We start from the raw sequence: 26966 nt of genomic DNA on the forward strand, positions 1-26966 counted from the left end.
TGGGAATCAAATTCAGGTTGGCCACGTACAAGGAAAATGCCCTACCCGCTGTGCTATTGCTCCAGCTCCTCCCCAGTTTTAAATACTATTATGATGACCTGTTTTGAACATTTTTTTTTAAATTTTTCTTTTTGGATCACACCCAGTAACACATAGGGGTTAGTCCTGGCTCTGCACTCAAGAATCACTCCTGGTGGTGCTTGGGGGACCATATAGGATGCCAGGGATCAAACCTGGGTCAGTCATGTGCAAGGCCTTATCCACTGTACAATCACTCCCACTCTGGTCCCTGTTTTGAATCTTTTTTGTGAAGTGATTCCCAAAGACTCACCTTCTGAGTTAGAAGATAGGACCAATTTTTTTTCATTCTCTTACATCTTCGAGTTTTAAAAAGTCTTTTTATTACCATTTTAAATGAATGGTTCCAGCCTGTATAGGATTGCCAAATGACTTTATAAAATAAAGACCAAGAGGTCATCCCCCCTGTCCCCCGGCAGTGATTGAGGTCCCCTGTCACAGGAGACCTGGCAGAGAGCACTGGAGCAGGAGGACCAGTAGGCCACTGCCAGGGAGGCCTCCTGAAATGTGAAGTGGGGGCAGGAACCCCAACTCAACCATCAAACCTTTGCCAGCCTTGGTGGGGCTCTGCCCTCTGTGACTGCAGCATTCTGCCCCCTTCCCGAACCATCTGGGATTCTAGAAGAACTGGAGAACCTCTGGTAGCAGTGGGTTGAGGGGATGATGCCGCAAGTCTGGCTAATGGGGGGCTCTTGGAAGCTTCTCACGCTGAGGGGTCTTGTAGGGGTCACTGCTCATCTGCCCCATTCCTGGTTTCTCAGTTTGCTTCTTTGGATCTTTCCAGAAACCGTCTTCGGTAGCTCTGAAACAAAGGCCACCTAAGAACCACAAAACAAAAATCACTTGGATGTTAGGAGTTCCCAGAAAGACTTGACTCTGATGCTTTCCTGTTTGCTGGAAATCACTTCTCTGATTCCTGGCTTTCTTCGAACAGCGACAACTGAGGTGACTAGAGTCTGGAGCCCAGAATATGCCCAAGGCTTCCCAGCACCCACCTAGGTGTGTGTGTGTGTGTGTGTGTGTGTGTGTGTGTGTGTGTGTGTGTGCGCATGCGTGCTGAAGATCGGACTCTCTACCTCCCACTTGTAAGGCAGATGATGTACCTCTGAGTGGCACCGTTCCTGGCTTACAGTCACTTTCTAGAGTCTAAACCAAGTGTGCTTTGGAGGAAAGGCCCCGCGAAGGAGCAGGAAGAACAGACTAAAGCAGTAGCCAGTGTGACTGGCATCTCATCTCTCTAGAGACTTCTCCCAGGAAGGGTGTCCTTGTTTGCTCACCATGCCCCTGACCCTGCAGACATTTACCTTCCTGGGGTACTTGTAAGGTGCTGTCACCCTCTTCACATGCTCCTGCAGATCCCGGGTTAGTTTCTCTGGGTCATGAGAGGAGAAGGCTGGAGAGAGGACAACGAATGCCTTAACTACCTGCGAATAAGCCACAGAGAAGAAACAAAAGCTTAAAACTCTGCAAGCAACTCTGCCTTCCTGCCCAGTAGGAACTGCAGGAAAATAGGTCTGGCTGCCGCAAAGCATCTCCTTGGAGATGAGTCTCCAAAGAGGCAAGTTCTTTGGGAAAACTGTTTCCTTCCCCCCTCCTATGGGCCCCGACATCCAGGATTTACTGATGAGGCACATAGGTGGCTGGGATCTGAACAGGCAGTGGTGGGAAAGGTGGATCATGAGGGTCGTGGGCCATTTCGAGACTTGGGGGTCTTCCTATGGGGCCACCAACAAGTATTGTGGCACAGCTTCCCCTGTGGCATCTTGCCCTGTTTACATTTTCCTAGCCGGAAACTTGGGCACAGGAGAACAAGTTTCTGATAGGAAGGAGCATTCACGCTTCTTCTTTGTCCCGCACAGCTCAATTTGCAACATGCAGCTGTGTGTGTGTGTGTGTGTGTATGTGTGTGTGTAGGGGGATCACTATCCTTGTGTGCTCTCGCAGGTTGGAAAAGTGAGGTGTGTGTTGTGAAGGTGGGGGGGGGTGGTCTGTCTCTATCATCTCCTGTTCAGACCAATTGGTCATCAGGAAGAGTTTGCTTTTGCTGCTGACACCTCAAACTGTGTGTGAGTGCTCACCCTGTTCTGAGCAGAGTCCGTGGGTTAACTTGGAGCATGCAGGCACTTGTGATCACCTCGGTGCTTCATTAAACATGCTTCCTGCTGTGATTTCTCCAGCACGAAGATGGGATGGAATGAGGGAGAGGGAGGGGTGGAGGGGAGGGGTTTCTGGTTAAAAGTGATTTCCCAAACAGTTTTCTAACCGTGTTATCTCATGGTGATTTAATTAAACATTAACATTTAAAAGAACAAGATTTCTTACACTACAGCCCCAGTTACTTGGAGTCACCCAGTCTGCCTTGAGATCTAGAAATATAACCTTGTTGGGTAAGAACCCCAGAGGACCCCATTCTCAGTTCTCTGGGGTCCAAAGTCACTGAGAATAATGCATCTGGTCCTAGTGCTAATGGGGATGCAGTCTGTTGTTGTACTAGCTTTTTTTTTCTTTTTGGGTCACACCTGGCGATGCACAAGGGTTACTTCTGGCTCTGCACTCAGGCATTACTCCTAGCAATGCTCAGGGGACCCTATGGGATGCTGGGAATCGAACCCAGTTTGGCCGGGTGCAAGGCAAACGCCTTACCAGCTATGCTATTGCTCTAGCCCCAGATGTTGTACTAACTTCAAAGGGAACTGGGTTCAAGTTGAGGATGTTGTTAGATTTCCAGGAGCAGCCCGGAGCAGGAAGATCCTTTCTCTCATCGAAGAGCTGGCATCCCTTGCCAACAGAGCTTTCTGAGATGGTCTATTAAGTTTGGATCCTTATTCTGTCAGCTCGATTCTCCCCTGGTTAGAGGCCCCAGCAGCCATGATTCAGGGACTTGCTCTATCCTCACCCATGAGCAGAAAATGACGTTCCACTGGACAAGAAGAATGACAGGGCCCTGCCTCTGAACTCCTGCCCCAGAACCAGTCTCTTTCGGACCCAACACTGGTTTCCAACGGATTGACGTCTTCTCAGCCTGTCTCTCTAGAGAGTAGAGCTGAAAACACCAAAGGGTGATGTCTAATCGGATGGCATGTGTATCCAATGGTAATACTTCAGACTCTGTGGGACCTGTAAGCGGGTAAGCTACACAGGCCAGCCAGCTTGCTCTGCCGAGAGCAGAGAGGTACAGAAGCAGGAGTCAAGGATCTTGGTGGCTGCCAAGTGAAATGAGTCAGAAGGAGAGACAGACATAGAAGGACTGCATTCATTTGTAGAGCATCACTTGATCACTTGACATCCCGTTACTCATCGATTTGCTCAAGCGGGCACCAGTAACATCTCCATTCATCCCTGTCGCGTGCTAGTGTAGCCCAATGGCATCTGCTCATTCTAGGAACACGAAGAGTCTCAAACCGATTGTTCAGGGTCTTGACAAAGAAGTCTGACCATCTCGTAGGTGGGCGGCCACGTGATCTTTTGACGTCCTGTGGAATCCAGTCAGTAATGGCTCTAGTCCAGCGGTCATCTCCAAATCTCTTTACGTGTCCAGCACATCTGATTTTTGATGCCTTGGCAAACGAGACAGCATCCTTGATTCTCGATTGTTGACGGAGGTCAGAATTCCAGATTTTTTCTCTCACTTGAGTGAAGCATGATACTCCAAGCACAGCTCTTTGGATTCCTCTTTGGGAGACCTGAATAACGTTCTCATCCTTTTTCATAGGGCCCAGGTCTCTGAGGTGTATGTTAATGCATGAGATTGACACCCAAGGACAGTAGACAGAAGGGCCAGGACTATTGCTCCATAGTTGGAAGCCTGCCTCATGAGCTGGGGGGAGAAAGCAGCTGGAATAGAGAAGGGATCACTAAGAAAATGATGGTTGGAAGGATAGGTGGGGATGGGAGATGTGTGCTGAAAGTAGATAAAGGACCAAACGTGTGGCCTCTTGGTATCTGTGTTGCAAACCATAATGCCCCAAAGTAGAGAGAGAGAATGGGGGAAATTGTCTGCCATGGAGGCAGGAAGAAGGTGGAAAAGGGAGTATATTGGGGATATTGATGGTGGGGAATGTGAGCTGGTGGAGAGATGGGTGTTTGATCATTGTATGACTGTAACTCAAACATGGGCTGGAACGATAGCACAGTGGTAGGGCGTTTGCCTTGCACATAGCCAACATGGCCGACCCGAGTTCGATTCCTCCGCCCCTCTCAGAGAGCCCGGCAAGCTACCGAGAGTATCTCGCCCGCACGGCAGAGCCTGGCAAGCTCCCCGTGATGTATTCGATATGCCAAACACAGTAACAACAAAGTCTCCAATGGAGACGTTACTGGGCCCGCTCGAGCAAATCGATGATCAACGGGAGGGCCTTTACTTTACTTTAACTCAAACATGAAAGCTTGTAACTTTATCTCATGGTGATTCACTGTCACTGTCACTGTCCTCCCGTTGTTCATTGATTTGCTCGAGCGGGCCCAGTAACGTCTCCATTGGAGACTTTGTTGTTACTGTGTTTGGCATATCAAATACTTCATGGGTAGCTTGCCAGGCTCTGCCGTGCGGGTGAGATACTCTTGGTAGCTTGCCGGGCTCTCTGAGAGGGGCGGAGGAATCGAACTCGGGTCGGCCATGTTGGCTGTGTGCAAGGCAAACGCCCTATCACTGTGCTATCGCTCTAGCCCCCATGGTGATTCAATAAAATAAATTTTAAAAATTCAAGAAAAGTACAAAAATTAAAAAAAAAAAAAGATCTTGGTGGCACTAGTTACCTCTCCCCGGACGGGGTCTGGGCTGCTGACGACAGCCGACTCCAGGACTGCTGGGTGCTCTGCCAGGGCGCTTTCCACTTCCACAGGCCCAATCCGGTAGCTGAAAAAGGAAAGCAAACTTTCCAGTGAATCCCCTCTCCCTTCCTCACTCCCCACCACTCAGTCCCAGGAGTCATCAGAGGGGGAAGAAGGAAGGAGCAGACAGTGTGACCTGGACGAGTTGATCACGTCGTCATTCCTGCCCAGGAACCAAAAGTAACCATCCTCATCCTTGTGGGCTCGGTCCCCTGTGATGTAGAAGTCTCCTCGTTCTGACTCTGCTGTCTTCTCAGGGTTGCCCTGCACGGGAAGGCAGTGCCCGCACCCCTTGGTCAGCAAGAGCTGAACAGCCCCAAGAAGTCGGGATCCACATCAGGAATTCCAGCAGCTGCCACTGAATTCCCTGATGGACATTAGGTGTGAATTTCCCCTGATTTTCTTCGAGAGCTGGAGTAATAGCACAGCGGACATTTGCCTTGCACGTGGCCGACCCGGGTTCGATTCCTCCATCCCTCTTGGAGAGCCCGGCAAGCTACCGAGAGTATCCCACCTGCACGGCAGAGCCTCACAAGATCCCTGTGGTGTATTTGATATGCCAAAGACAGTAACAACAAGTCTCACAATGGAGACGTTACTGGTGCCCGCTTGAGCAAATCGATGAACAACGGGAGGACAGTGCTACAGTGCTTCCTTCTTTTGATTGGGAGGAAGGAAAAAGTATTCCTTAAACATGTACCTGATTTAGGACCAGTCTGGGGCCTGGGAATTAATTGCAGAGAGGCACAAGCAAATGTTTTGGGGAGGGATAGTTGTGTTGTCTGTCTTGACTGTCATGGTGATGGCTAGGTGGGTACATTAGTCATAAAGGCACATTTTACTGTGAGTTAAGCTACAACTCAGTTTACAAAATGCTTTCTCAGAAGAGAGAGAAAAAGATACGCTGTTAATATCTGAAAATAAAGCTAACGAAAGAGCTGTGAGATGTGTAAACAGAAACTGTAAAACGACAGAGCATGATGGGAAGATAGAAATAAATGAAAAGGATGAAAATTTCATAAAGATGTTTATCTCCCCAATTAATCAATAGACAATAGACACAGCTGACCCAGGCTCCATCCCCAACATCCCATATGGTCCTCCAAGCACCACCAGGGGTAATTTCATTTTTTTCCTTTTTCCCACTTTATTTAAACACCGTGGTTTACAAAGTTATCTATGATGCATCTGTTATAGGCATTTGTTCCCAATCCCATCACCAACTGTCACTGTCCCCCCCTTTGTTCCCATTTTCCCAACCACCCCTCCTAGCAGGCCCCAAATAATCTAATTTACTTTATAACTTCAAATTTAAAAGCTAACAACTTCCTGTGGACAAGTTGATTCTAGAATTTACATGCAGGTGCTGGGATTTTGGTAGGGTAAGCAGTAAGTCCTATACTGGTTTAGGGTGTTAAGCTATACCCTGACAATTCTGGAATTCTGCTGGTATGGGTATTATTTTTGTTTGTTTGTTTGTTTTCTTGGGGGGGGGAGCACATATGGCTGTGCTCAGCACCCAATCCTGACTCTGTACTCAGAGACCACTCCTAGCGGGCTGGGGGTACCATGTAGAATGTCAGGGAATAAAGCTGGATTGGCCATGTGTAAGGTTAAGAGCTATCCACTGTCCTACCACTGCAATTCTATTATACAACAAAGCCACAAAAGTCAACAGAAAGAGAATCAGATAAAACAAAATGTTTATGAAAGAACAAAGGGTCAAGCATAGGAAAAGCCTTTCTAAAGAACTAATGAGGGGCTGGAGTGACAGCACAGCGGGTAGGGCGTTTTCCTTGCACGCAGCCAACATGGCCGACACGGGTTCAATTCCCAGCATCCCATATGGTCCCCCGAGCACTGCCAGGAGCAATTCCTGAGTGCATGAGCCAGGAGTAACCCCTGAGCATTGCCAGGTGTGACCCAAAAAGGAAAAAAAAAACTAATGAGAGGGGGCCGGAGCGATAACACAGCAGGTACGGCATTTGCCTTGCACGCGGTTGACCTGGGTTCGATTCCCAGCATCCTATAGAGTCCCCTGAGCACTGCCAGGAGTAATTCATGACTGCAGAGCCAGGAGTAACCCCTGTGCATCACTGGGTATGACCCAAAAAGAAAAAAAAAAGGAAAAAATAAAGAACTTATGAGAAGCTGGCCTGTTGAGGCTGGAAGTCTCACCTTTGTGAACCCTGGGGAACTGAAGCTCAACCTCAGGAAACTGGACAGATTGAACTCTGGACAGAATGAACGTCAGTTGGTTAAACCCTTGGGACCACTGAATGGTGGTCGGCACTCTTCCTGATAACGTGTCATGGCCCCTCCCACACTCACCACATAGCAGTTGAAGAAACAGAAGGGCCGGGTGGGCCGGACGCGGACGGCCACGTTCCCCTCCTCTCCTGGAGGTAGGATGTGGCCCTCGTCGTCCACCACCTGGCGGAGAGATGCCAGGCCGGATTAGGAGGTCTGCAGCGTCCGGCCAGCCCCTGAGTGGGGGGCTGCTCAGGGGAACTTGCCTTTTGCTCTCCTCTTTGAACCAACTGTTGCCACGCTCGGAGAGGCTGCCTACCTGCACATCATAGGGTGGGGCCGCTGTCCCCATGGAGCCCGACTTGATAGGGGTGCCCCTGGCATTTGCGCAGATTACAACCTGGAAAGAAAGGGGTGCTGGGGAGGAGGAGTCTGGGCACCTCCTTCTCTTCCCTCTTGCACTCTGCCTTCAAACTCTCCTCTTCTGCTGCCCTCTCTTGCTTTCTCTCCCTTCTTGTGTCCTTCCTTCCTTCCTTCCTTCCTTCCTTCCTTCCTTCCTTCCTTCCTTCCTTCCTTCCTTTCTTCCTCCCTCCCTCCCTCCCTCCCTCCCTTCCTTCCTTCCTTTTTCTTTTTTCTTGCTCTCTTCTTCCCTTCTTCTGTTTGTTTTCTTTTCTTTTTCTTCTTTTTTTTAACCCCATTTGGCTCCACCCAGGGCTTCCTCCTGGCTCTGTGCTCTGGGTGGTGTTTGGGACCATATACAGTGCTGGGTCAACTGCATGTCTTCCAGCCCCAATCTGCCTTCTTTTGCTTCCTCCCTCCCTCCCTCCCTCCCTCCCTCCCTCCCTCCCTCCCTCCCTTTTCATTTCTTCATTCTCCCCTGCCTTTCTCCATTCTGCTAGTCCCTTCTTTCCTTTTTTTGCTTCTTTTCTTTCACCAGCAAGCATTCATCAAACACTCAAACGCATGCCCACAGTAGAGAACTTCCTGTGTCCCTAAGCCAAGACTCAGGTTGTCCCACCTCTGCTTCAGTGGCTGGAGAAAACTGTCCAGAACCACAGACTGTGGCCAGATCTGGGCCTTCCTGGCAGAGACGAACCAACCGTGGCCATGAGAATTGTTTAATGGAGTCATGACAAAATGACTTGAAAGAGCCGTTAAGCCAAAAGCAAATCTGAGATGGAAAGTTCTGGGATCTACTCCCCTCCCCGTGGGCAGGGCTCAAACAGAGGTGACTAGGGCTGGGCATCACCACACTCACCGTTTCTGATTGACCGTAGCCTTCATGTAGCTCCAACCCTGTCTGGCTCTTCCACTTCTGCCGAACATCAGGGTTGAGGGCTTCTCCCCCCGTCAAACAGTGCCTTAGGCTCAGGAACTGGTACCTTCACTCCGAGAAAAACCAGGCTGCCCATGCCAGAGGGCCACTCCCATTTCTTCCCTGCACCCGCCCCTGGCACCAGGCATCAGTCTCTAGAAACCTCTGGTTTGATAAATAGTTGATTAACCATCTCCGACTCAATCGACATGTTCCTGGTGCTGATGGACAGAAGCAATCCTAGCTGACTCTGGAACCAAATCTAATCCTCACGGAGCCATTCTCACAGAAATGAGGAGTTCTGGGGGAACTGGTCAAAATAATTGAAATGGAAGCAAACTGATACTGATGAAATTGGTTGCTATAGCTAACTGGGTGAAGAAGAGCAGTTGATGAAATGGCTAAACATTGGGAAGTAGCCTTCTGTGACCCTTCCTTTTTGACAAGTGGGCCAAAATAGTCTATCAGTATTAAATATTTTGCCAAGCTTCCCTTTTACTTAACAAATTCTTAGAAAGGTGGAAAACTGCTCAACCAGTTTTCCTTTGGCTCGAGTACCTTTGAACAAGAGCGTCACCAAATATCTTTGGACTTCGATATTATTGAACTCAAAATTTTCATTTCATTTCATCATCCTGTTAATCGTCGATTGCCTCGAGCAGGCCCCAGTAACGTCTCTTTCATCCTAGCCCTGAGATTATATTCACGGCTCTTTAGGAGAATGAGACCCATCATTGTTACTGGTATTTGGCATATTTGGTACGCCACGGGGAGTTTGCCAGACTCTGCCCTGTGGGCAGGCTACATTCGATAGCCTGCAAGTTTGTCCAAAATTGAACTCAAAATTGAACTCAAAATTGAACTCAAAATTGAACTCAAAATTATTCTGAGTCTGATTTTAAACTTGAACTCAAAATTATTCTGAGTCTGATTTTGGCCCAAATCGTTATAGAGAGATAGAGACCAGATCAATGAATGGGATAAAAATTTGACATGTTAGGAAATTCACCCTAAGACAATCTGGTCAGAACACATTCCCAGAGTGGCCAGCTTCATGGCCAGCTACCGCGGGGGTTAGGAGAGAGGGAACAATGACTCCCCATGACTAGGAGATCCCAGAAGGTGAAGATACATATCAGAGTCCACAGTTCCTGTAGGCTCTCCCTTCACTACAGAGCCCAGCAGCTCCTCCAGTCAATGCTCTTTGGAGGGAGCCATCCCTGGTAAGCATGCAGGCACCTGTTAACACACGGGGCTCAGACAGGTGAGCTCTACCTGCTCAGATCCTCCTGCACAAGCAGCCGGAAGAGGGTGGGCACACAGCAGAGGGTGGTGATCGGGAATCTGGAGAGAGTCTGAAGAGAAAGGGCAAGTGATGATGATGGTAGATTTGATAGTGGTGAGTGTCATCAGTACATGTTCATGATCTTCTACGTGCCCGTCCCTGTTTAATTCTCATGCCAACTATGGGAGTAGCTGATCCCTTTTATCTGACATGTGGGAGAGCAAGACCCAAGAGCACGCAGCAGGTTGAAGATGTGGGGTGGAAGTTGGAGCTGGCAGAGGGCACAGGCCCTGCAGCCAGCCGCCCCAGGACCCAGCTGACCTCCATGCTAAAGAGAGAGAGGGGAGCAAGAAGGGCCTTCCTTGGGGTCATCAATTATCAGAAACTCCAGAGAGCTGAACAGGAGTCCACTCTAGGATTAGGGGACACTCATGCCAAGCAGGATGAACAGTGGGCTCTCAGGACCCGGATGAGGATGTTCATGGAGCACCATCCACGCATAAGGAAAGGAACATGCCAAGGACATGCCAAGGAACATGCCAAGGACGCACTAGTCCATGGGTAGGGGGTGATATGCAGAGTCGGGGATGCTTGTGGCATCCCTGCAGGCCACTGAATTAAGGAGGGTCCCACTCCAGAAGCTTCTTGGTTAAAAGCAGTTCCGAGAAGCCTCACACCTACCGGCCCATGCCTTTTCTGCTCCAGATTCAGAAGATCTATCCCATAGACCTATTGATACCCCCATGGAAAGAGAATTTTTGGCTCTGACCTTCAGGATCACCTTGGCGTCCACTCGGGGTAGCTCATGAACAAAAATGCAAGCCCCGTGAGGCCAGGCAGAGAAGAGGGTCCAGGCTGCTTTCACCCAGCCCGTGTCGGTGGTGTTCCAGAATATGTCTGATTCCGTCAAGGCCACCCACCGCCTGCCAAAAAGAAAAGAAAGCCAGAGCTTCTAGCAAAGTAACCACCTTCACGGAACACGGAGAGCCATCTCCATGGCCCCTCATCTGAAACTTTGCCCATGTTGGTTACTCCTTGTGCTTGTTGAATTTGTGCAATAACCACACACTGACCCTTTGTCTCTGCAAGAATAGAGGATTTTCTGGATGGCACAGCCAGTGGGGCTCAGGGCTTACTCCTGGTTCTATGCTCAGGGATCCCTCCTGGCAGGGCTGGGGACCATTATAGAGGATGGGGGAGCGAGCCCAGGTAAGCCACATGCAAGGTGAGTGTTGTACCCATGTGCTCTCTCTCCAGCCCCTGATCCCATTTCAAGGATGGGACTTTCAAGGATGAGACAGCCTTCTGGGAAAGTTCCACCAGGAATGAACAATCTCAATACAAAAAGATACAGGCATCCTCCTCACTCACACTCCTTCAGCTCACTCGCCTCCTCTGGTTCCCCAGATCCATTCAACAAACAAACTGTCCGCTGGTACCTTCCGCTGGCCACAAAACCCAGGCCATAGCTGGCCTGGGAGTGCTCGACCATCTTGGGGGACCCTGTCGTGCCACTTGTGAAGTAGATGGCCAGGGGATCACGGCTTTTGGTCCTCACGCAGTCATGCTCTGTGGAGGCCTCCCTGTGAAAGACAGAAATATTAGGTGGCATCTCATGGGAATATATCCTGGAGAGGCAAAAAAGTATAGTCGAAATGACATCTGCACTTCTATGTTCATTGCTGCACTGTTCACAATAGCCAAAATCTGGAAAAAACCCGAGTGCCCGAGAACAGATGACTGGTTAAAGAACTTTGGTACATCTACACAATGGAGTACTATGTAGCTGTTAGAAAAGACGAAATCATGAAATTTACATACAAGTGGTACTACATGGAAAGTATCATGCTAAGTGAAATGAATGAGAAAGAGAGGGATAGACATAGAAAGATTGCCTTCATCTGGGGAACATAAAGGAAGAAAATAGGAGACTAACACCAAAGAATAGCAGAGATAAGTACCAGGAGGTTCACTCCATGGCTCAAAGGCCAGCCATACATGCTAGGGGAAAGGGGAGCTCAGATAGAGAAGGGAGCACCAAATAAAGGGTGCTGGGAGGATCTTCCCAGGATGGGAGAAGCATGCTGAAAGTAGACTATAGACCAAACATGATTGCCACTCAATGCCTCTTTTGCAAACCACAGCACCCAAAAGGAGAGAGAGAACAAAAGGGAATGCCATGCCACAGAGGCGGGGTGGGATGGGGGGGTGATGGGGGGTGGAAGGGATACTGGGATCATTGGTGGTGGAGAATGGGCACTGGTGGAGGGATGGGTACTCGATCATTGTATAATTGAAACCCAAGCACAAAAACTTGTAAGTCTACAACTGTACCTCATGGTGTTTCACTAATAAAAATTAAATATAAAAAATTAGGTGGTATGACCGGCAGGAGAAATACTCTTAGCATCCAGGAGGCTCAGAATAGCAATGCCAGCTGCCGTTTGGATCTATACTATGTGGGAAGCATCACAGGGGAGCACCCACTCGCATCATACCATCCCTTCAATGCAGCCTTCTCCAGAGAGGGAAATTGAATGGCTCAGTGACTCATTTCCAAGAGTCCCATGTCCTTTGGCCAGCGCATGAGAACTTTCTGGTCAAACACACACACACACACACACACACACACACACACACACACACATACATACTTGCGCACACACACACACACACACACAGACACACACACACTTATGTCCAAACTTCTGTGTCTCAGGCCGTGCCCTTCCCTCCCTTTAATTCTCGGCGTTGAAGCTGCTCACTGAGGCTTAAGATTGAGGCAATTCCAGAGATTCTGTAAACTGAAGCATTTTCCAGTACACCAAGTCTCTGCCCTGGCTGGGTTGCTTGGTTAATGTTTCAGGGAAATACTATTCCCTGGGTTTCAGCCTGGTGAAAAAGAAACCCAAATTCCAGAGAACGGCCACGGGTGGTTGGTTTGGTCTGGTTTTGAGATCCTCAGTGCTCAAAGCCCCAGAGCAGAGTCTCAGGGTCTAGTCCAGTGATTTTCATCTTCTATACCTTCTGGCTGGTGAGGGTCACGGCAACCTGGCCACGTAGCAAAATCACCTGGGCAGGCCTTGAAACACAGACCACCGGTGTGGTCTTTATCAGATACACCTGGTTGGACTGGTCCCCACCAGGGACGTTAGGATCAAGATTTAAAGCACCCTCAGGTGAATCTGATGCAGCTCATCCCTGGGATAGAGATTTGTGATTTCACGGCAGAGGTTCTGAGAAGTTCCCTTTTGATTAATTGGGGAGTGCAGATGGTGCTGGGGATTGAACCCAGAGCCTCACATATGTAAAGCCCGTGCTCTCCCACTGACTTCTACCCCTGCCCCCCCCCCCCCTTTTTTTAGGTTCTGGCGCCAGTAAGAACAAAGTCTCCTCAACTAGAGCTCTAGTCTGGCTCCAGCCTTGCCCTGGGATACCTCCGCCGAGATATGTTATGTCTCCCCATCTGTTTTCTCCGTGGTGGAACTGGCTTACAGAGTCATTGAGAGAGTTAGTGTTTTAGTTTCAAGGATGAAATGCAGATAATTAAATCTCATGCTCATCCAAATATATCCACCTGCCTTACATCTCTGTGGCATGACTGAAAGCCAAGTCTCACCGCATCCAAGTCTAGCCAACACCCAGCACTCAGTACGTGCCACTGTCCTCCGGTGAGTGGCAGGCCATCTGCTCAAAGGTTCTCAAAGCAGCTGGGCACTTCCTCAATGTGGGCAAATGGCAGTGCAATGACCCCTGGCTCCGAGCCCAAAGCCCAGCCAGGCTGACGGCGGGCATCCTGTGCTGGCCGAGTGGGGGCTCACAGAATGACGCGTCCACCTACTCGCCCGCCACAGTCAGCCTTACTCTGGACCTGCCCCCCCGCAGCGCCCCCGACTCCCTGCTTACTCAAAGGGGAATCGTCTTGCCCCATTTGCTGCCACATCCCCACTCCTCACCTCAGCAGCTCCCTGAAGTTCCTCCAGCCTGGCCGGTCGCTGGCCGACACCAGCAGCTTGGTGCTCAGTGACGGGCAGTCGGCGCTGATGGCGTCCACCCGGGACGCCAGGGAGTCGCTGGTGACTATGGCCTTGGCCTTGGATGCCTGCAGCCGGTACTTGAGATCCTTCTCGGTCAGCTGGGAGATGCCTGGTATGATGACAAGCCCTGAAAATACAGACAGGGTTGTGGGGCAGGGAGCCACAGGGAAAAGCCCTTCTGAACGGGGCCAGCCTCCACTTACCCCCGAAACCGGAGCAAGGCCAGATCGGGACTGGGTCTCCTCTACCCCGGTTTTCCAGTAGCGTGGCAGTCACACCCACAGACTGCCCCTCCCCCACCCCGCCACCCTATGGTGCCTTGTAATCTCATCAACGGCTAAAATCCAGAGACTATAAAATAAAGCTCCCGGAAAAGAGCAATGCAGTATTCCCTGGAGCGCACAGCCTCTTATACGCTAGCCGACTGATGACCCTAAAGTAGCACACGTGTGTTTGGTTTTAACACACTTGCTTGTATTCTCTTATGTACAGGCTTAAATGGCCCAGAATGAAATACAACAACCTTCACATTCTTCCCTCTTATTGTGGTGGGAAGATGCTCCCTGCTTGGGTGGGTGTTTGAATATTATCTATAATGACCTATTGTGAACTACTTTCTGAAAATCAAATGTATAAAAATCGCAAAAAGAAAAAAAAGAAAAAGAAACCGGAGCAAGGCGTGGTTGGTAGTTGGAGAGAGTCGTGAGACATCTGCCGGCGAAAAGAGAGGCCAGGGTGACAGCCAGGACCTCCGTGGGGAGCGTTTGTCTCCTCCAGGACAAACAAGGCAGCATGCAGGCTGCTTTGAATTCTTACCACCCAGCAAGGACAATGCTGTGATCCCTATTTTAAAGATTAATAAATAAATAAGCACCCAGCGTCAGCTCAAAGGACTGAAACGCATGGCTGGCAGGCACAGGGCCCTGAGTTTGATCTCCAAGACCCCCTGGGCTCCTGAATATCACTGGGGATAGCCCTGGTGGTCCCAGCATTGCTGAAGAGACCCCCTTTCTCCAAAAAAGGGAACAAAGAGAGAAGCTGAGGCAGACCTGGTGCCTCAGGAAGGCAGCTGCCTTTACCTTCGCTCCCTTTTATTTATGCTCAAGTAAATGGAAGGATGGACCCAGGGCCACGAGGCTCCAGTGATGCCGAGCTGCAATGGCCGCTCCACGCAGCAAGACATTCAGAGTGTCCATGGTGGTCCCGAAGGTCATGCTCACATCCTAGGGCCACCCCTATGTGCAGGTCTCTGTTCAGACTGAAGGTGGCACACACAGTGTTGGCGATGGTTCACTCGAGGATGCAGCGGGGGAAGGAATACCAGTGGGGAGTCTCCAGGAGCCAACAGCACCTCAACTGAAGCCCCTCTCGGGGACTCCAAGTGCTCCCCATCCCTGGGGTGAGGAGGGGAAGTCAGGGGCACTGGACTCTCCAATGAGGGTCTCAAGCTCTCCATGGAGTCTGCTACTGGGGCCTCGGAGGAGAAAGAGAATCCAGCAGGCCAGCCCTCCCCGCCAGCCACGAGGGCGGACAGGAAGTGAACACTTCCACATAGGCCAAGATGCCAGTTCTTGCTCAACTCCAGTGCCCAGGACTAGAACTCCGGCAGTAACACTTGGTACATGGGGACAGTGGGGGCTGTCCACGAGAGCAGGGACGGGAGGACAAGTGTAGGTGCAGGTGGGGAGAATGTGAGGATGTGGGGGCGCAGCTGAGTGACCACTCGGGTACTGGCCTCAATATGGTCATATGGGTTTTTTTTAATTGCTCTATGATGTGGGGAAAAGAATAAGTATTGGCACACAGAAAGAAAGAACAGGTAGACTGAAAAAACCTTTTGTAAAGGTGGAAGATGTGAGCCAGTAAGTATATAACTTCAACTTGGGTGACTTAAAAAGTCTTGAGTTGGAAATATACACTCCCTTTATACTTGCATTAATGCTGCTCTGAGTTGGAGCAATAGCACAGCAGGTGGGACCTTTGCCTTGCAAGTGGCCAACATGGCTGACCCAAGTTTGACTCTTCCGCCCCTCTCGGAGACCCTGGCAAGCTACCAAGAGTATCTCGCCAGCACAGCAAAGCCTGGCAAGCTACCCGTGACGTGTTCGATATGCCAAACACGGTAGCAGTTGTCACAATGGAGACGTTACTGGGCTCGCGCGAGCAAATCAATGAACAATGGTAGGACAGTGGCAGTGACAATACTTCTCTATTATTACTGTTAGATTTTATGTGTATATATATGTATATATTTTTTTTTCTAATCAATCTTTAAGAATTAGTTGAATGCAATTTTATTACATGGATGCACAATAATTTACTGTCTGTCTGTCTATCCTCCCGTTGTTTATCAATTTGCTCAAGTGGGCCCAGTAACGTCTCCATTGTGAGACTTCTTGTTACTGTGTTTGGCATATTGAATACTCTCAGTAGCTTGCCAGGCTCTCCGAGAGGGGCGGAGGAATCAAACCCGGCTCGGCTGGGCTGGCTGTGTGCAAGGCAAACGCCCTACCACCATTGTATAACATTTTAAAGAGTTACATTATTCTGGCTATGACAAAATTTTATGGAAATTAAAAAGACTTAATTTTAGAGATACTGAGCAACTTGAACATTGGTGACTATGAAATTACCCAAACCAGTTTTAAGGAAATTCTGCAAGACTATAAGGCAAAAGTTTTTCAATTATTACTATTTTGGATATTACTTTATTTGTAAAAACCAAGCTCTTGGAAGAGAACAAGGCAGAGTCTCCTGACCCCGTGCTTGGCTGTCCTCACCAGAGCCCCATGGAGGAGGGCGGATTGAGTTTCCCTTTTTGCCCTGAGCAGAACCCCAACAGCTGACGACCTCTGGGACCCAGCCAAAGCCATGCTGAGACCACTCTCCACACGCTTGGAGGAGGAACCAGCAGAGGAACCCAGGTGTGCGGGACCCGGGGCTGAGATCTCCAAGCCTGCTCGGTTCGGGACTGGGCCTCCTCCACCCAGCTCCCCCACCTTCCAGTAGCTAGACAGTTGCACCCACCAACTGCCATGTAACTGTCTAGCTACTATCAACGGCCAGGATCCAGAGACTCTAAAACCAAGCTCCTAGAAGCATGCAGCCGCATTTGCGGCCGCACGACCTCTTATTCTCTAGTTCTCACTCTCAGAGAACCTGGCAGGCTACTGAGAGTATCATACCCGCCTGACTAGGAACACCTGTAAAGGTGATTAGAGGCTGCCCCAAAAGCTTCCCTCTCAGAGAGCCCGGCAAGCTACCGAGAGTATTCTGCCCGCACGGCAGAGCTTGACAAGCTAACTGTGGCATACTCAATATGTCATAAACAGTAACAATGAATGGTCCTCATTCCCCTGATCCTGAAGGAGCCCCCAATATGTCATTGGGCTACACTAGCATGTGACAGGGACGAATGGAGACGTTACTGGGCCCGCTCAAGTGAATGGATGAACAACGGGGTGATAGTGATAGTGATAGTGATAGTGTATAACATTAGACTGGAGCGATAGCACAGTGGTTAGGGCATTTGCCTTGCATGAAACCGATTCGAGTTCAATTCCTCTGCCCCTCTCGGAGAGCCTGGCAAGCTATCGAGATTATCTAGCCCACACAGCAAAGCCTGGCAAGCTACCCGTGACATATTTGATATGCCAAAAACAGTAACAAGTCTCCCAATTTGTTGTGAGATGTTACTGGTGCCTGCTCGAGCAAATCAATGAACAATGGGAGGACAGTGCTACAGTGCTTTATTGGGTGATTTATGGAGTCATTCTAGTGGGTTGTCAAAAAATGGTGATTGCTTAGTTATTTTATTTGGGCATGAAAGAATGGGGGAAGGAGAGAATTGGAGAATTAGGAGCAGGAGGGGCAGACTGAGAGGACCCCCAATAGTGAAGACTGATCATGTGGTGCTGGTCTCAGAGTTGGCGGGGAAGGGTATGGAGCTTCCTCACCTTGACCTCACTTAAATGAACCTTATGTGTCAAGGCAGAATAAGAGAAATCACCCCCAAGCCTATTTTTTTTTAACCCGGAACAGAAGTCTTCTAATGGTGCTCATTCCTATTTTGCAAAAATATATGTGAATAGGTTAAAACCAGCTCCCGGAAGAGAACAGTGCAGTCTCCTGCCCCCGCGCCTGGCTGTCCTCGCCGGGCCCCTTGGAGGGGAGCGGGTTGAGCTTTCCTCCCCGCCCCGACCAGGGCTCCGGCAGCCGAAGACCTCCAGGACCAGCCACCACCATGCTGAGACCACTCTCTGCACACATGAAGGTACTGGCAGAGGGACAAAGCCACGCGGGTTCTGGGGCCGAGATCTCCAAGCCTACTTGGATCGGGGCCGAGCATCTTCCACCCAGATCCTTCAAATTCCAGTAGGCGGGGGTCACACCCACCAACTGGCCCCCTGGCGCCGTGTAATCCCATCAATGGCCAAGACTCAGAGACGATAAAAACCAGCTCCTGGAACCGCGCGACCACAAATGCGGCCGCGTGACATCTTATTATGACATCTCATTATCTCATTCCTACTTTGGACAAACTGGCAGGCTACCGAATGTAGCCTGCCCACATGGCAGAGTCTGGCAAACTCCCCGTGGCGTACCCAATATGCCAAATACCAGTAACAATGATGGGTCTCATTCTCCTAAAGAGCCTTGAATATAATCTCAGGGCTAGGATGAAGGAGACGTTACTGGGGCCTGCTTGAGGCAATTGACGAATAACAGGATGATTTGTGATTTGATATGTAAATAAATACATCTACGCAAATGGAATATTACGCAGCTGTTAGGAAAAATGAAGTCATGAAATTTGCTTTATAAATGGATGGATATGGAGAATATCATGCTGAGTGAAATGAATCAGAAGGAAAGGGATACACATAGAAAGGTTGGACTCATTTGTGGTATATATATAAAAAAAATTATATGAGACCGGTACCCAAGAACAGTAGAAACGAAGGTCAGGAGGATTGGTCCATGGTTGGAAGCCTGCCTCAAGGACTGGGGGAGAAAGGAATTGGGATAGAGAAGGAACCATTAAGACAAAGAGAGTTGGAAATGATCACTTGGGATAAGAATTTTGGGCTGAAAACAGGTAAAGGAACAAACATGATACAAACATGATAACATCTCAGTACCTGTATTGCAAACTATAATGCCCCAAAGGTGAGAGGAAGGGAGGGAGGTAAAGAGGGAGGGAGGGAAGGAGGGAGAGAGAGAGAGAGAGAGAGAGAGAGAGAGAGAGAGAGAGAGAGAGAGAGAGAGAGAGAGAGAGAAGGAAAGTGCCTGCCATAGAGGCAGACTAGGGGAGGGGGTGGGAAGGAAACTGGGAACACTGGTGGGGAATGTGGACTGGTGCAGGGGTGGGTGTTTGAACACCGTATGACTGCAATGCAACTATGACCAGCTTTTAACTGTGTATCTCACAGTGACTCAATTCAATATATGTGTGTGGCACTGCACTGTCCTCCCATTGTTCATCGATTTGTTCGAGTGGGCATCAAGTCCATTGTGAGACTTGTTACTGTTTTCGGCATATCAAATACATCCTGGTTAGCTTGCCAGGCTTTGCCGTGCGGGAGCTATACTCTTGGTAGCTTGCCGGGCTCTCCAAGAGGGGTGGAGGAATCAAACCGGCCTCAGCCGGAGTCGACCGCATGCAAGGCAAGCACCCTACCCTGTGCTAATATATATATATATATATATATATATATATATATATATATATATCTGTCCTGTCTTGTCCTCCCGTTGTTCATCGATTTTATCGAGTGGACCCAGTAACATCTCCATTGTGAGACTTGGTTGTTACTGTGTTTGGCATATCGAATACGCCACGGGGAGCTTGCCAAGCTCTGCCGTGCGGGCGAGATACTCTCGGTAGCTTGCCGGGCTCTCTGAGAGGGGCGGAGGAATCAAACTCGGGTCAGCCATGTTGGCTGCTTGCAAGGCAAGTGCCCTACCCCCTGTGGAGAGATAGCATAGTGGGTAGGGCATTTGCCTGGCATGCGGCCGACTCGGGTTCAATTCCCAGCATCTCATATGGTACCCTGAGCACCACCAGGAGTAATTCCTGCATATATATGTATATATATACATATATATAAAATATATATAAAGCTCCCTTCCCTCTTTGGGTAAAACATTTGCAAAACTTTTTTCCTAGGAGCTACAGAAACAGTGCAGGAGACATGAGCTTCCTGTGCCACACAGTCCCACCCCTCCCGCATGGCCAGGAGCCCCTCTGGAGCAGAGATCCAGGAATAATCCCTGAACACTGCTGGGTGTGGCCCCAAACCAAAAACCAAACAGATACACAAAGTTTGCCTCGAAATATTCATTCCCTGGTGTGAATTTGTGGCCCTCTATTTTTCAAACTTTTTTCTTTTTTTTTTTTTTGCTTTTTGGGTCACACCCGGTGATGCACAGGGCTGACTCCTGGTTCATGCACTCAGGAATCACTCCTGGCGGTGATCGAGGGACCATATGGGATGCTGGAAATCGAACCTGGGTTGGCCACTTGCAAGGCAAATGCCCTACCCACTCTGCTATCACTCCAGACCCTGTCAAACTTCTTTTGTCTGTTTTGGGGCCACACCCCGGCAATGTTCTACTGCCTACGCCAGGCTCTGCACTCAGGAACTGCTCCTGGCAGGCTCAGGGAACCATGTGGGGAGCTGAGGATCGAACCTGGGTCGGCGGTGTGCAAGGCAAGCACCCTACGTGTTGTCCCGTTGCTCTGGCCCTCAAACATTCTTTCTGGAAGCATCAAACTATCAGGTGAGTTATTCTATAAACACGACAGGAAGAGGGCAGACCATGTTCCCACGCTAGAAAGTTCCAGAAATGGAGAAGGGTGCTCCAGGGGTTAAGTAGTAGCACACGGGGTGGGGGAGGGAGGGACGGTGCGGGGGGTGCAGTCTCCGTCCTGCTGACTCACCTGTCCGCATGCAAGCCACGCTGAGCAGCCACCACTCAGGAACCCTCGGCAGCACCAGCATCATCCGGTCCCCGGGCTGCAGGCCACACACGCCCCCCAGCACATTGGCTGCCTTCCTGGACTGTGCCCCCAGCTCCTCGAAGCTCCACTTGACCTCTGCTCCCTGGCTGTCCACCCACCAGAACGCAGGCGTCTGGGACCGATGTCCAGCCTGGAGGGCAACGTTAGCGGGAAAGAGGTCAGAACCGTCGGCTGGGAATCTTGCTTTGGCTCTTGTTGTTGATCATCTTGATGGATTTAGGGGATGAAGGTCTCCCAGGCAGCGCTCAGAGGGCCCGTCAGGGGCCACGCCCAGCGGGACTCAGCCCACTGCTCAGACAATTCAGTGTTAGGACCCAAGCTCATGGCACAGCTCAGACTGGCAGTATCAGAGCAGGTCACCCGGCAGTGATGGGGGAGGAACCCAGTAGTACCAGGGACCAAACTGGGCCCCATGTTTGCAGAGTTATACCCCACTTCTGAGCTTTAACCCTAGCCCTACCTGCACCCCCAAACACTGCTGGGTGTGATCCTGGGGGTCTCCCACACCTCTGTGCCAACTGCAGTGAAATTCCAGGCCTGGGCATTGAAACTATGTGGCGGACCATCTCCAGGAGTGGCCTTTGGGCCTCCTGAGCACTTCTTGTGGACTCTTGCACCCCAATCTTCAGTCAAATAAATAGACCTTTACTTATTCGATATGCCAAAAACAGTAACAACAAGTCTCCCAGTTTGTTGTGAGACGTTACTGATGCCCGCTCGAGCAAATCAATGAACTATGGGAGGACAGTGCTACAGTTGTGAAGTGCTACTTAAGTCAAAAAAAATCTTTGTAGGGCTCAAGAGACAGTACAGGGTTCTTGGCTTGCACGCAGCCAACCCAGGTTTGATCCCCAGCACCCTATGTGGTCCCTTGAGTCATGTCAGGAGTGATCCCCGAGCAAAGACCCAAGAGTCAGCCCTGAGCACAACTGGGTGTGGCCCCAAACCAACCAAACAACAACAACAACAACAACAAGAGGCCAGAGAGATAGTATAGTGGACAGGGCACTTGCCTTGTCTACCCAGAATCGATCTCTGGTATCCCATATGGTCCCTGAGCCCTGCTAGGAGTGATCCCTAATGTCCCTAATGCAAAGCCAGGGGTAATCCCTGAACACCAAAAGAAAAAGGAAAGAAAAGAAAAAAATGCCTCAAAGATAATAGAAGGGAGAAAAAAGAGAACAAAAAATCTTTGCAGATACAATAAAGGTTACATGAAGATCAATTTGGCACAAACTGTTATTCTAACAGTATTTTTCCCATCCAACCTCTTCTTCCAAGGAACAAAGAAGTGTCTTTTGAAAGAAATGTGCTGTTACCCCACTAGAAACAGAATGTTAGGGTCACTGAACACAAATGACAGATGAACATAACTCAGAGGCAGGGACATAAGGAAGGGGACGACTGAGGAGGAAGTAGCCACAGAGACACCCAAAGAAACCCAAAGGGTCTCTTCGACCCTTCTGCCTGGATCTGGGACCTGGCAAAAACAGTCAGGCCAGGGAAATAGCAGACAGGGCTGAGCCCCGGGTTCAATCCCTGGTGTTGCATGGTCCCCCAAGCACCACGGGGGGTGACTCCTGAGCACCAGCAGGTGTGTGTGTGTGTGTGTGTGTGTGTGTGGGAGCAAGTGCAGGTGAGCGAGAGGTTGAATGTTGACAATGGTGCTGCTGGGATTTGTGTTAATTCAGATCCATCCAAGTAGGAGCCACTAGTGGTATGCGCCAGTGTCAATGTGTTAAAGACATAGTAACAGCAAAGCAGCACATTCTTTTTCTTTCTTTCTTTCTTTTTTTTTTTTGCATCACACCCAGCAATGCACAGGGGTTAGTTACTCCTGGCTCTGCACTCAGGAATTACTCAGGGATGCTGGGAATCAAACGCCCTTCCCGCTGTACTATCACTCCAGCCCAGTACCTTTTTTGTCATTCAATACAAGTGTTGGAAAGGGAACCCTGCAGGAGAAAAAAAAAACTCTATGACAGGGACTCAGGCATGGAAGTCCCAAGCGGGAACTGCAGGAGTCCCGAGACAGCTCCATGGTCACATATGTGGCCCTAATGTCTCCCCGTGGGGCGTGAACCCAGACAACCTAGAATTTTAGAATCTGCAGAATCTCGGTGTCAATCAGCCACTGTGTGGCTTTTAATGTCAGCGGTGGCGCTCAGAGCCCCCCCCCCCCCACCCCCAATGCCCCAGATGGAGGCCAGGACACAGGGACTGTCACCTTCTCCAGCTGAGTCCACGTGTCCAGGATGTCACCGGCAAAGTTGAAGTACTCTGGCACGGGCTGCATGCCCAGGCTGATGGCTTCCCAGGGGCCCACCACCTGCGGCACGGCAAGAGGGGGTGGCTGGCCCGGAGGCCTGCACAGTCCCCGGGCACTCCTCAGGGCCTGGCTGGCCAGGCCTCTCAGCCAGAGTCCCATGAGGCTGCCTGCTGCCTGTCACCAAAGAGAGGAGAGAACGTCACCCCGATCCTGGGCCATCGGGGAGAGTAAGGCAACGTCTGGGGCCACCCCAGGGTGACCACTGCCCATTGGTCTGACATGGGAGAGAATGCCCAGCCTGGTCTTTGCCAAAGTGTTCCCCCTTTTTGCCAAGAAATGGACCCCAGGCACATGGTGTCAGATTCGTGACACAGTGGGTTCTGAGTTCAGCATTGGTCCATATGAGGTCAGAAACCCCTGGCTCAAGCTGCATTTCCCCACCCAGCCACCATCTTCGGACATGGGACACCCCCTGGGCACGAACAGTTGGAGCAGTGCAGGGTAGACCCCCCCAGGACCCAGTATGGGGTACTTCAAAAAAAGTTTTTAATTATCAAAAAAAAAAAGAGGGGCCGGGGAGAGCAATAGTCCAGTGGGGAGGACGCTTGTCTTCCACGTGGTTGACCCAGTTTCGATCCCCATCTCCCTGAGGGTCCCCCTGTCAGGAGTGATTCCTGAGCACAGAGCCGGGAGTCAGCCCTGAGCACCACTGAGGACGGCTCTCCCCAAATGTTTCAGCATTTATGGATGTGCAGTTACTCCCCTCACCCCCACCCAGTGCTCCAGGTCCCCGCCATTCATTATTATTTTCCCACCATTCATTATTATTATCCCTAGCCTAGTTGGATCCTTGGATACTGCTACACTCTGCCCACCGCCCGCAAGTCAGGAGCCCCAGCATTATCCTCCTGTCTCCTTTGCCCCTCTCAGATTCTCATGCTAGCAGCTCTAAGGTTCCAGAACATTCCTGTTGCCCTGGCAAGTTCCCTGGTGTTCATATACCATTCATCTTCCCCTCCAAGAACACTTTCGAAGGGTCTCTTCAGAAAGCACAGGCTGGTTTGAAAACCTGCTCTTTGCTCTTTTTTTTTTTTTTTTGGGTCTGACTTCTTTCCCTCCTTAAAATGTTTGGGAGATTCAGCTGCATAGGGAGCAGGGTGCACCTCTGTATCTTTGACAGCTGACGATGGGATGATGAGGGTTTGTTTATTCTTCTCTCTACTGATGGGGCTACTTGGGTGCTAAGCGTCCTAAAGGTATTCAGACAAAGCGCAACAATCCCAAGGAAGCAAGAAATAAAACGGCCGTTTGAACTGGAGCGCTTGGAGCCTTCAAATGCGCCAGCAGTTGGAAAGAACTTTCTAGAGAGAATTTTTTTTGGGGGGGGTCACACGCGGCGATGCTCAGGGGTTAAGTCCTGGTTCTGTACTCAGGGATCACTCCTGGCGGTGTTCGGGGAACCAGATGGGATGCCGGGGATCGAACCCAGGTTGGCCACATGCAAGGGAAACGTCCGCCTCCTAGAGGCAATTTTCTTCAGTGCCAAGAACAGTCCTGGGTGGTAAGAGCTACTTTCGGCATTTTATCAATCCTGGAAGTGAGATTCAAGACTCAGCGGGAGCAGGGACCCCTAAGCAGGCTTCCCTCCTGCCAATTCCCACCCCCATTCCGCAGCCAATAATCAGATGTCCCCAGGCCTCCCCTCCGGGTCCCAAGGCCCCTGGAGACCCAGCTCCCTGCTCAGATCACAAATCAGCCAGCTTGAGGGAAGGCTGACCCCAGGGAAGACTGACCCTGGGGCCCAGGGCCTTTAGCCACGTTACCTTGTTCTGAAACAGGGAACGGCCGAGGGGTTGCTGGTGCTGCTCTGACGGAAGCTGCAGGTTCAGTCCCCGGAAACGGTCTGGAGTCAGGCAAAGATTGTTTACCACACCGCCTCCCACCCCTGGGAACTTTGCACCCACACACAGCCCCGGGGGCAGAGCCCGAGGCCACGGCAGACACGTGTTTCACCCGAGTCTCCCACACTCCCAGCCTGCCAGAGGCGTGCCACAGCTCCCCTCCCTTCCTCCGCACACAGCTAGCTGCTGGAGGCTAGCCCCGACCCCACCAGCAGCTGGCTGGGTGTGGGTGGGCTCCCCTCGCCTCCTTCTCCTTCCTGAAGAGTGAACAAGCAGCCTGTTCTTGCAGAAAGACTCCACAGGAGCAGGGCGACTGAGATCCTGACCCCTTCCCGCCCACTCCCACAGGGACAGAGGGATATAGGGCTGGGGGGGGGGCTGACCAGCAGGCCACCAAGGGCAGGGGCTCCTCTGGGAGGTGAAGGGGCTCTTCTCCCTTTGGATGGGGGTCCTGACTGCACCGCCCCAGGAGGTCATGTTAAGATCTGTAAGTGAGACCCATGGAAGGTATCCAAGAGCAATGCAGCTTCCTCTGGCTTACTAGCTTGTAGGAGTCAAGGTCCAAGTTCCAGGGCTGACGCTCGGGCTAAGCCTCATTCACGAGTAAACCTATCCCTGGGCTACACGGCCAAGAACGTGACATCTCCTACCTCACACCATTCACACCCCAAGGGTGGCACACCACATTCGATGGGGTTTCAAGTAGAAGGAAACCCATCTTAGAGGGAAATGGATTTTTTTACAGATGGTATATAGAAACACACATGGCTCAACCCTTAGCAACAGATTAGTGATCTCTTATAGAAGGGCTTAATGGCCTCTGGGTGAACTACAACAATTGTGACACACTTTCCTCTAAGGAAAGTTTTTTGGAGCATTTTCAGCCATTTCTTCAAAACAAGCAATACAAAATCAATTATTAAAACTCTGCTTTGGGGCAGAGTTTGGGGTTTGGGATGGAAACATCCAAAATATGGTGGTGGGAAGGTGTCATGGTGGTGGGATTGTTGTTTGAATATTGAATGTAATCAAATATTGTGAACTACTTTATAAAAATAAAACAAAATTAAAAAAAATTTTAAAAAGTTCCAGGGCTGGCTGCAAAGCCTCATAGGAACCAGAGAATCATGACCTCCACCCCACACCCTACACCCCCCACACAGACAGACAGACAGACTGACAGACAGACACATAAAACACACACACACAGACACATAGACACAAACCTACAGAGAACACACACAGACACACAGACAGATGTAGAACACAGACACAGAGAACACAGGGACACATATACAGACACACAGACACATACAGAGAGACAGACATGCAGACAGACACATATAACACACAGACACAGAGAACACAGGCCCATTCAAACACACACACTCACTCACAGACACAAAGACACACACAGAGCACAGAGCTCCTCGCTCTTTGTTCTTACACACACACACACACACACACACACACACACACACACACTCCCTATGCTTTGTCCTGTGCCGTTCAGCCTCACAACCCAGCAGTTGCTACTCTCTGGGGGAAACCTGTAGCCGGGGCCAGAATCTGTGCAAGAAAATTCCCACCGTGCTCGGTTTCAAACAAGTGTCATTGGGACGACTGGGTTGCAAAAGTTCTGAATATCATCAACCTTCTCTCCTGTGACCCTGTGGACTGGTCTGCTCCCTGCACTGGGCCGTTCTCGGCTGGCCACTGGCTCCCGAGATCCTGCCTGCCTCAGCCAAGTGCAGGCCATGACCTCTCAACCTCCCCTGGCATCCTGCGCCCCGGGATCCTGTCCGTCCCCCTGGGGTCCTGTTCCCCCGGAATCCTGTCTGTCTGGTGTCCTGTCCGCCCGGGTTCCCGTCCCCCTGGATTCCCCCGGATTTCCGTCCCCCCACCCCCCTCTCTGTGACTTTCCTCCCGAGGACTCCCCCTTTCCAACAGCCAGTGCTGTTTCTTTTAGCTTCTCCA

General features: G+C 50.4%; 1 protein-coding gene across 1 annotated transcript; it reads right to left on the reverse strand.

Annotated features, from left to right (window-relative positions):
- Positions 1 to 434: 434 nt before the first annotated feature.
- On the reverse strand, positions 435 to 24981 carry ACSM5 (acyl-CoA synthetase medium chain family member 5). The gene is made up of 14 exons (XM_056138876.1): positions 24912 to 24981; positions 23047 to 23262; positions 20739 to 20949; positions 13715 to 13922; positions 11198 to 11341; positions 10528 to 10681; positions 9749 to 9828; positions 8417 to 8540; positions 7478 to 7558; positions 7240 to 7341; positions 5045 to 5172; positions 4834 to 4933; positions 1383 to 1502; positions 435 to 896 (listed from the first exon to the last, which is right to left on the reverse strand). The coding sequence occupies exons 2-14, from the start codon at positions 23245 to 23247 to the stop codon at positions 813 to 815; spliced, it is 1737 nt and encodes a 578-aa protein (XP_055994851.1). The 5' UTR covers positions 23248 to 23262; positions 24912 to 24981; the 3' UTR covers positions 435 to 812.
- Positions 24982 to 26966: the final 1985 nt, after the last annotated feature.

The sequence above is a fragment of the Sorex fumeus genome, unplaced genomic scaffold, assembly GCF_029834395.1.
Source record: "Sorex fumeus unplaced genomic scaffold, SorFum_2.1 ptg000130l, whole genome shotgun sequence".
NCBI lineage: Eukaryota > Metazoa > Chordata > Mammalia > Eulipotyphla > Soricidae > Sorex > Sorex fumeus.